Source organism: Drosophila albomicans, chromosome X, assembly GCF_009650485.2.
Source record: "Drosophila albomicans strain 15112-1751.03 chromosome X, ASM965048v2, whole genome shotgun sequence".
NCBI lineage: Eukaryota > Metazoa > Arthropoda > Insecta > Diptera > Drosophilidae > Drosophila > Drosophila albomicans.
The window spans coordinates 28,868,376-28,877,384 of record NC_047627.2 but is presented as its reverse complement, the minus strand read 5'-3'; the positions used below and the strand labels follow the sequence as shown (position 1 = coordinate 28,877,384).

Here is a 9,009-nt window from a genome sequence, read left to right as displayed (position 1 = left end):
ATGCTTGCGCACAAAACTTTCCATTGATTCACTGTGAACTGCTCAACATGGCACTGTTACATTTGAATTTGCTCGTTATGGCACTGTTAAGTGTTGTGACACTGTTACGCATTGGCCGTTAAATTGTAATTACCATTGCCATATGAGCAACTGAGTATTTCCCCGTATTTATAACATTGTGAACTTAACAGCAAAGCAACAAGTGGAACTATTTGTATTTATAGTCTTCTATTAATTTATTGAAACTAACACTAGCAACCTGTTGTATTTGCATTTATGAACTGCACAAATAATTGCGGCACTTGCTCAAGCGGCGCAGGCGTCGTTTGGCTAGCACGACACGTACTCGTTATGAACTTTTGTCGCAATCTGTTCAGTTGCAAAGCATTCATAGATGTGGTGACTTTGACGGTGCTCGAGCTGCCCTTGATGCGCAACTGCCCGAAGGCGCCAATCTTAATGGCGCCCAAGATCTCCTTAATAATGTCCTGCATGAGAATGTCCAGGTCAAACAGATAGTTGGTGGCGCCCAACGGAGGCTGCAAAGCAACAAAATTGATTATTATAATGATATCTAGGGATGCGCATGCAAAAAGAAAAGGAAGTCGGGGCTGCCTAAAGTCGTATTCTTACATTCTGTGTACTTTGGTTTGGTGGCAGTGGCTTCGTCTCGTAGAGCGCCTTGTAGATGGCCTCCAGATCGAGCGTATCCTCGGGCAGCACCACAACTAGTGGACTGTCCCAGCGATTGTTGCTATGCGGCTCCTCATAACGCATGCAAAGTGCATCAAAGATTTCCCTTGTATAGGGCACATTTGAATTGTTCACCTGCTGCTGTTGTTCGCTCTCGTTCTCATCCAGTTTGTCGGGCTGCGTGCGCTGTGTGTTGAATGTCCAGGCCTGTTCCTGTGGTATGCAACTGAACAGCGTGCATTGCGTGGTCCGTGCCGCTTTTGTCATGCAAAACAATTCATAGCGAAAGCCTGCCAAAAGAAAATGCATTGCATTTATATAATTTGCAATGACAGTCATTAAATAGTGTTTACCCTTTATGTAATTGCCTGCATCGAGTATGACGAGATCGTCCTTGTTCAGATGACGCGATGCCTCCGACTTCAAATCACTGCGCACCACTTTTTCCTTTTGTGAGTCCGCAAAGAACGCGTTCTTCTCGTAAAGCGCTTTGGGCACCGCTTCGTTTTCGCTTATCAAATGCACCTTTCGCCCCTTGGCCACAAAGTACTGCTGCAGTTCGTGTGCACGCGTGGACTTGCCACTCGCTGGCAGTCCGCTAATTACAACAATTGGCATAACTAAACTAACTTAATAAGAATATAAATAAAAAAAAATATTGCTTGCTGCTTGCGCGTGTGGTAGTGCAGTGTGACCACAAGCCGTTAAGTGCGAAATAAAATACACTGAAGTGCTACCCATAACAATCGATAAGCGTTGTTATCGAGTTGCCCAATTTGAAATTGTAACCGCAACAGCATTTTATGTGGCGCACACAAAAGTAATTATTATTTAACTATACATGTTTAATTGTAATAATTAGCTGGGAGTAAAAATATTTTTAAATTCCAATGATGAATAAAGCACCAAGAAAATTTGGCTACACTCCAGTGCTGCCCATAGATATTAATGGATGATTTCATTTAAATAATGTTGCATTGATTAATTATTTATTGTTTTCAATTATTAATATTTTTTATTCTGTGGTCATTTTATAATAATTCGCTTTGGGATCATATTTTTGGAGTTCAACTCACCTGTTGCTGTGTAACCAGCTGTGTTTTGTGTGGAGTAGTTTTTGTGTGTGCTCCTCCAAATGAAAGCTGGTCACACAGCAGATCATATGTTCACAACAAAACGCTCAAAATACACCAGATCAATAAACAAAGCGGCGCAATCCTGAGCATTAATTGCTACACAAACAATACAAACAAATGGCGGAAACTCGCCGACGTTTTCGCAACAAGAAGCGGGTAAGTGTGCAATGCATATAAGTACGAACTCAAAATGAGCCAAATCTCCTCTAGGATGATGGACGCCAGGGCGGCGCACCTTCCACGCCGGTGACAATAGCGCGTCGTGAAGATGCGCGCAATGCGCTGGTGCAACCAAAGATATTGCTCAAAAAGGAGACGGAGAGCAACAACAGTAACACGGGCAGCAGCAGCAGCAATAACGAGCCACAGTTGCTCACCGGCAGCACATCTGCGATTAAGACGATCATCATCAATCGCAGCAGCGATGCCACACGTCACAGCAGCGAACGTGGCATGCCCACGGCGACGACATCGGCCTCCGTGTGTGCCGCACTGACCACCGCAAGCAACAAAGAGAAACCTCAAGGTGGAGCAGGAGCAACAGCCGCAGCTTCAACGGCAGCTGCAGCTGGACAGGATGGGATGTTGGGACCGCCGCGAATGACACGACCCACCACGCTGCTGATGTCGAATGGGGCCTTCAATGCCAATGCCCGCAAATTGTTTCACAAAACCAACACGGACTTCACCGTCATCGGTGTGCTGGGCGCTCAATCGGTGGGGAAATCGACGTTGTTGAATCTGCTGAGCGCTGAACGCGATGCCAACTACGATTACTATGGACATTTGTTTGCACCAGACGCTGATGAATGCATTTTCTCCACCCGACATCGTTCAAAGACACAGCAACAACAATCGCAACAGCAACCACAGCAGCAGCAACAACAATCAAAATCACGACGCACCGAATCCTTGCAGTTTTTCATAACACGCGAACGTTTTGTGCTGCTGGACTCGGTGTCCTTCGGCAAGGAGGCAGAAGAGCAACAAGAGTTGCCAACGCTATCGCTCATCATGCAACTGCTAAGCGTGTGTCATGTTCTCCTGCTAGCGGTGGATGAACTGAGTCTGGAGCAAGTGCGTCTGCTGCAGACAGCTTTGCGTCTGCGACCCCGCTCACCCATCAAGAGCTATGTGCCCGGCCATCTGCCGCAGCTGATGTTTGTGCGCACTCGCGCTCAGCGACAGCATTTTGAGCCCGCTTGGCGTGAGTGCTTCGATCGCCAGTTGACGCTGCTCTTCGAGGCCAGCGGATTGCCCATGCATCGGGGACGCGGTGAGGCGCGGGTTATCAACAGTTTCGTGCTGCCTCTGGTGCGCAGCAATGCGGCCACCTGCCATCATCCGGAGCTCTTTGAGTTAGTCCGTGAGTTTCGCGAACGTGTGCTCACCATGCAACGCATCTCCATGTGTCCAAGTCATGACTTTAGCGAGTCGCTGTGGTTCGATCTGATGGCAGAGACGACCCGGAAATGCAATTCAGATAGCCAGCACTTTGAGAGCATCTTCGGAGACATCAAGCATCGGCATTTCGAGTCGCTGTGCTCAAAGAGTTGGCGCAACAACGAAGGCGTCACTTCTGTCTCTGCTTCTGCCTCGAACTCGTGGCGCAACGATGCCTGAACAGAGAGAGAGAACGCATGCATGAGAGCGGGACAGCGATAGAGTAGCGTTTAAGCTTAAGTTACAATTAAATAAGATTTTTGTATAAATAAATAATAGATATTGTTATGCAGAAGATAAAAATGCGGAACATGGATGGAAAAAGTTTAGGTACTTAGATTAAGATTTCGTTGTAGATAGAAACAGCATCTCAAAGATCATAGTTTTGTATATAAAGTCAAGTTAGCAGCGGAGTTTCCTATGATGTCGAATATTTGGTATACTGCAACATTTAAAATATACTATATGGGCTACAAAATATACCAGACTGTCAAGAGAAGCAACTTAGATGTATTTTTTTGCTGTTCATTTCATAGAGGCACAAAGTTATAATAACCTTTCTATTCAATGTCGATTCAGGTATTTAAATATTGACTGTTAAGGATTGACTGCAACGATTTTGAATTATCTAGAAACAGCACAAAACGCGCTTTAAGTTTGACTGACATTTGTTGTATACAAAGTTGAACAGCAAAGTTTTTAAAGATGCTTTTCACATACTCTATAAAGCTTGACAAAATTGGTTCGTTATGGTAAAAGATACAGCAAAAAGTACATCAACAATCCTTGCTTCAGCTTTAGTTAAGTATTTCTCTTATTATATATCGCTTCTTCTGCTGCTTTGTTATATATAATATAAAGTTGAACAGCAAAGTTTCCAAAGAAGCTCTTCACATACTTTATAAATGCTTTAGTTGTTTTTAAAAGCTTCATTTAGCTTCACAAAATTAATTTGTTACAGCAAAAAGTACATCAACGATTCGTTTCATCTTTAGTTAAAAAGTTATGCCAAAAGCTAAAGTTACTAGTTAAGAAATTCTCTGATTGTGTTTAGCTTCTTCTGCAGCTAAATCTGTGTTCATCTTTGTTATCCTTCCAAGAAGTTCCTTTCCAAACTGATTGATTGCATTTTGTTTGCATTTTGCACTTGAAATTCGTATTGTTTATTTGGCGCTTTTGGTAAATATAGAAATGAATATGCGTGTTGTGTTTGATGTTGTGAAAGGGGCGGTGGGGGGGCTGGCTTTGATGTGTTGTTTGTTGTATTTGTTTATTTGGTTTACTGCTGCGATGATGAAAGTATCACGTTTGCTTTGCCTGCGATTGCGATTCCGATTGCATCTCATCATCCTCCAACTGATGATCGAGATCATCGGCATCGACATCGACATCAATTTGAGTGTCATGTTCGCGATTCACAATGAGATCGGGTGGCTCCTTTTGTTCACGTTGCTGTTGCTGCTCAAAGTTGTTGGGCGGCTTGCGACAGACCCAGAAAAGACTTTGGTATTCGCTCTGTTTCATCGATTGCGGATTCTGTGCATATTTGGTGCGTATTCCGGTGCGACAGCTCAATATATCAAAGCCAATGCTCTCCATAATGATGACGAGATCCTCGTAAGTTGGCTCAATGCTATTCTGTCCCTGCACATCGCTATAGTGATAGAGCAATGGACCAAGATTCACCCAAATGCCGCCAGGCACAAGAATTCTGAAGTACGAGAAAACAATTTAATTCAAAATTAGAATTGAAATACAAAAAAGGGACTCACTTGTAAATGGTGCGTATGAAATCAATGACATTATTGGCACAATCGATAAAGAAACACGTGGCCACACAATTGTACGCATCGGGGGTTTTATAGACCTCCAGGAAATCTCCAGCTGCCATCTCGATGTTGCCCTTGGGAGGATTACGCACCGGGCAAATGTCGGGAAAACGCACCGAGGCCACCTGATCGGCACGTCGCATATTATTGACGTACTGATGCACCCACGGATAGAGCACGTGCTTGTTCTCATAGTCGCAGAGATTGAGCACAAAATTCGAGGCAATCAGCATGAAGTAGGAGAACTCGTTGCCCTCGCAGGCGTAGCCACGACAGGCCAGCTCATAGGTCAGCCTCCCGAGTCCTGCCCCAGGCACCAGAATCTTAATCTCATTCAGTTTGCTGTCAACAAAAATGAAACATAATTAATTGAAAGATCAATAAGAATACGAAATAAGAATAAGAATAATAATAAACAAGAAACTCTTTCAATTGGTAAAATAGTTAAACCTAAACGTAATCTTTTATTTAGGGAATGTTTAACCCTTTAAAACCCATATAAAAGTCTTATCAATTCATTTAGCATGATGATATTTGATTATTGACAATTGATAACTATAATTTAAACAATTAAAACACCTCTCGTTTATCAGATAATACAAATTATATGATGAATGCCTCAAGAAAACTCTAAAAACTCTGGGGCATAAAGGGTTAAACATTCACAAAATAAAAGATTTATGTTTAAGTTAAAATTGGATATAAGAGAGCGATTTTGTAATTATAATATTACAAATAATCTTTAGTAAACTCATAAGAACTCAAATTTTGAAGTTCGAAAAACAAATTATTTGTATATAGAAAACTTTAAGCTAATAATAAGAAAATAATGCAGAAATAAGTAAATACTATATTAAATACTGTCATATAATAATAATAACTACTATAATAATAAACACCATAAAAATAAGTACTTAAGATTTCTGTTAAACACTATAATTCGAAATACTCAACTATGGATGACAGTCGCCTAGCAATTGTATTTTCTTGAAATTATTTTATAACATCTCAATTTAGAGAGTTAAGCACCTTTTGCTGGTTATACATTTTGCTTCTCTATCATATTCATATATTTGGTACTTTCAACAATTTGATACTTTCAGTATTTGTGATTTCTGAAAATTTGGTTTCGATCAGATCAAAATTGTAGGAGTTATTTAAGAAATACTTTCGTATAGGAAAAACTGGTCTTAGTTGCTTTGCCTGATAATGTGGTATATATCTGTATTCTATGGCATATTTTGAATGTAGTACTATATCAATATACCGAATATAGTCTTATATTTTTGTATTTTTAGGTATATTAATTTGGTATACTTTAAGAATAATACCGCACTGATTTTTGTTTCAATAAAAATCGGTGGCATTTGGTATATTTTAGTATATTTGCGGTATATTCAGTTGGTATATTTTAGGAATAATACCACACTGTTTTTGCTTTTATTAAAAATGGGTGGCAGTTGATACATTTTAGTATATTTGCGGTATATTCAGTTGGTATATTTTAAGAATAATACCGCACTGTTTTTTTGTTTTATTAAAAATCGGTGTCACTTATAGTATATTTGCAGTATATTCAGTTGGTATATTTTAAGAATAATACTGCACTGTTTTTCTTTTTATAAAAAATCGGTGGCACTTGGTATATTTTAGTATATTAGTATATTCGCGGTATATTCAGTTGGTATATTTTAAGAATACCGCACTGTTTTTGCTTTTATTAAAAATGGGCACTATGTGGTGTATTTTAGTATATTTGTGGTATGTTCGTTTAGTATATTTTAAGAATAATACCGCACTGTTTTTTGTTTTATTAAAAATCGGTGTCACTTTTAGTATATTTGCAGTATATTCAGTTGGTATATTTTAGGAATAATACCACAGTTTTTGCTTTTATTAAAAATAGGCACTATGTGGACTATTTTAGTATATTTGTGGTATGTTCGTTTAGTATATTTTAAGAATAATACCGCACTGCGTTTGGTAACAGTTATCTCACAGTCGAGCACACTCGACTGTAGCCTTCTTACTTGTTCATAATATGAAGCTATGTTTATTTTGAAACTCCCAGAAAAGTTTATAAAATAAAAATACCAAACTAAAGCTTTTCAAAATATACAATGATAAAGAATACCACTACTTTAGGTATTACCCATAATTGTAAAAAGAAATGAGTAATGAATTGCTTTTGTTTATAGTACTTACTAGTCGCTGGGCTTGTAGTATTCCTCGATGCTGTCAATGATCGGTTTGTAGGATTGTTCTCGCTCGATGGCGCATTCGGCGCTCCAGTCTCGGGCAATCAGTTTCAGCGTTGATTGAGCCTTTAAAATTTTGAGAGGTTCAACAACATCATCATCATCATCAGCCACAACATGATCATCATCATCATCGTCATCATCATGACCACCAACAAGAAACTTAGTCTGAGATAGAAATTTCGTTTTGCATTTTTTCAATAGAGCTATAGAAATTCATTTCGGCCAAGCCGACAATGCCAATACCCTTACGTTTTTAGTATTTTAAAACTCTCGGTTTTCTTTGCTATAATCCTGAAAACTATTAATACATTTTATTGGAAACTTGAAATTAATATATATAGAAATTATGACATTTAATTTATTTTGTATTCTGCATAGAAAATATTTGTAGAAAAATTTCTGTTACTTAGTTCGATTATCATTTCGAGATTTTTGTTTAAGAAACACAACAGATCGGGACTACATATATACATATATATACGCTATATACTGCAGAAGTTAGCTCAACATAATTAGTTTCTTATTACATATTTAATCTTGTTGCAAAGTCACTGTGAATGATTATTTTGCGCAGGCTTCAAAATAGAGAAAAAAAACTGTCGATAACATAAACAATCATGCTGATTAGAACCCCATTATAATATCCCAATTGGAATGTCAATTACCACTTGTTGCACACTGTGCAATGTAAATGATAGAAAGATAGAGAGAGAGAGAGAGAGAGAGCGACTATCCCAACAGTACTTATTACTCACTTGGTCCATGTCGCCGTGTCGCACGTGTGCTGGCGGTTCATCGGTTTCGTTATCGTTATCGGTATCGCCGGCACTGCCGCTGCCATCGCCTGTGGGATACAGCACACGATCACGCAAAATCTCACGAATCACAGCCTGATTGCAATCAATACCGTTGCCAACGGTATCCAAATGCGTGCGGTATTTTGAAAGCAGTCGCTGATCGTCCGCCGATAAGCTATGCAGATAATCCCATTTCTTCTTAAGCCTCAGATAGGCATATGGTCTGCACAATAAGGGTAGAAAGAGAGAGAGAGAGTGAGGAGATAGTTGAGCCGGCGATTCGATTACAAGTGAATGTCCTACATTTGCATACACACACACACACTCACACATTCATTCATACATATGCATATGTTCACATTGGCCAAAGCCGCTTTAATTGATTTTCGTTATCAGCACACACATGACAAGCATAAACATGTCGCATGGTGGGGGTCGTGCATGTGTGTGTGTGTGTGTTTGCGTTTGCAGTATGAATGAAGGGGGTAATGAGGCGGCGAGTTATTAAGCGTTTGTAAACAAATCGCATTTGATCACCCACCTGTAGTACTTGAAGGCATTCTGCACCTTCTGTATGTGACGGCGCTCCTCTTCATCCTCTTTCGCCGAAAACGCTAGCGCCGGATCCTCATGCATCTTGGGATGCATGGGGAACGGCAACGATGGCAACATGTCGCTCATGTGCGCGCGCAAATTTCACAAACTATTTATTTATACTTTATTCCTTTTGCTCTATTCAGATGCCTCGCACACCGCCGCCGAACGCACACATTGTCAAAATTCCATCTGAGCGAGCAGTGTGACCACAAATTGGATTTGAAAAAAATATCAGCAAACAGTGCGCACGACG

General features: G+C 40.0%; 3 protein-coding genes across 4 annotated transcripts; 1 reads left to right on the top strand and 2 right to left on the bottom strand.

The window, feature by feature from the left end:
• Positions 1–211: 211 nt before the first annotated feature.
• On the bottom strand, positions 212–1,393 carry LOC117569949 (protein KTI12 homolog). Its single transcript, XM_034251315.2, has 3 exons — positions 1,047–1,393; positions 634–983; positions 212–539 (listed from the first exon to the last, which is right to left on the bottom strand). Exons 1-3 carry the CDS (start codon positions 1,309–1,311, stop codon positions 252–254), a joined length of 903 nt encoding a protein of 300 aa, XP_034107206.1. The 5' UTR covers positions 1,312–1,393; the 3' UTR covers positions 212–251.
• A 424-nt stretch (positions 1,394–1,817) lies between these two features.
• LOC117569917 (protein SMG9) lies at positions 1,818–3,578 on the top strand. Its single transcript, XM_034251264.2, has 2 exons — positions 1,818–1,985; positions 2,040–3,578. Exons 1-2 carry the CDS (start codon positions 1,947–1,949, stop codon positions 3,450–3,452), a joined length of 1,452 nt encoding a protein of 483 aa, XP_034107155.1. The 5' UTR covers positions 1,818–1,946; the 3' UTR covers positions 3,453–3,578.
• An 822-nt stretch (positions 3,579–4,400) lies between these two features.
• LOC117569922 (carnosine N-methyltransferase) lies at positions 4,401–8,956 on the bottom strand. 2 transcript variants are annotated; one of them, XM_034251278.2, is made up of 5 exons: positions 8,701–8,956; positions 8,118–8,382; positions 7,307–7,527; positions 5,045–5,443; positions 4,401–4,983 (listed from the first exon to the last, which is right to left on the bottom strand). In XM_034251278.2, the coding sequence occupies exons 1-5, from the start codon at positions 8,838–8,840 to the stop codon at positions 4,575–4,577; spliced, it is 1,434 nt and encodes a 477-aa protein (XP_034107169.1). In that variant the 5' UTR covers positions 8,841–8,956; the 3' UTR covers positions 4,401–4,574. The 2 variants fall into 2 exon arrangements, with proteins under 2 accessions (XP_034107169.1, XP_034107179.1); XM_034251288.2 differs by having other exon boundaries at positions 7,307–7,425; positions 8,701–8,955.
• Positions 8,957–9,009: the final 53 nt, after the last annotated feature.

What these genes read in the sequence shown, in the direction of transcription:
- LOC117569949 (XM_034251315.2), bottom strand. Translation starts at nt 1,311, where the DNA reads ATGCCAATTGTTGTAATTAGCGGACTGCCAGCGAGTGGCAAGTCCACG. An exon ending in TGCAGGCAATTACATAAAGG is followed by an intron (nt 984 to 1,046) that starts GTAAACACTATT and finishes TTCTTTTGGCAG; the next exon opens with GCTTTCGCTATGAATTGTTT. An exon ending in CAAACCAAAGTACACAGAAT is followed by an intron (nt 540 to 633) that starts GTAAGAATACGA and finishes GTTGCTTTGCAG; the next exon opens with CCTCCGTTGGGCGCCACCAA.
- LOC117569917 (XM_034251264.2), top strand. Translation starts at nt 1,947, where the DNA reads ATGGCGGAAACTCGCCGACGTTTTCGCAACAAGAAGCGG. An exon ending in GTTTTCGCAACAAGAAGCGG is followed by an intron (nt 1,986 to 2,039) that starts GTAAGTGTGCAA and finishes AATCTCCTCTAG; the next exon opens with GATGATGGACGCCAGGGCGG.
- LOC117569922 (XM_034251278.2), bottom strand. Translation starts at nt 8,840, where the DNA reads ATGAGCGACATGTTGCCATCGTTGCCGTTCCCCATGCATCCCAAGATG. An exon ending in GACACGGCGACATGGACCAA is followed by an intron (nt 7,528 to 8,117) that starts GTGAGTAATAAG and finishes TTTCTATCTCAG; the next exon opens with ACTAAGTTTCTTGTTGGTGG. An exon ending in TTCATACGCACCATTTACAA is followed by an intron (nt 4,984 to 5,044) that starts GTGAGTCCCTTT and finishes CTCGTACTTCAG; the next exon opens with AATTCTTGTGCCTGGCGGCA.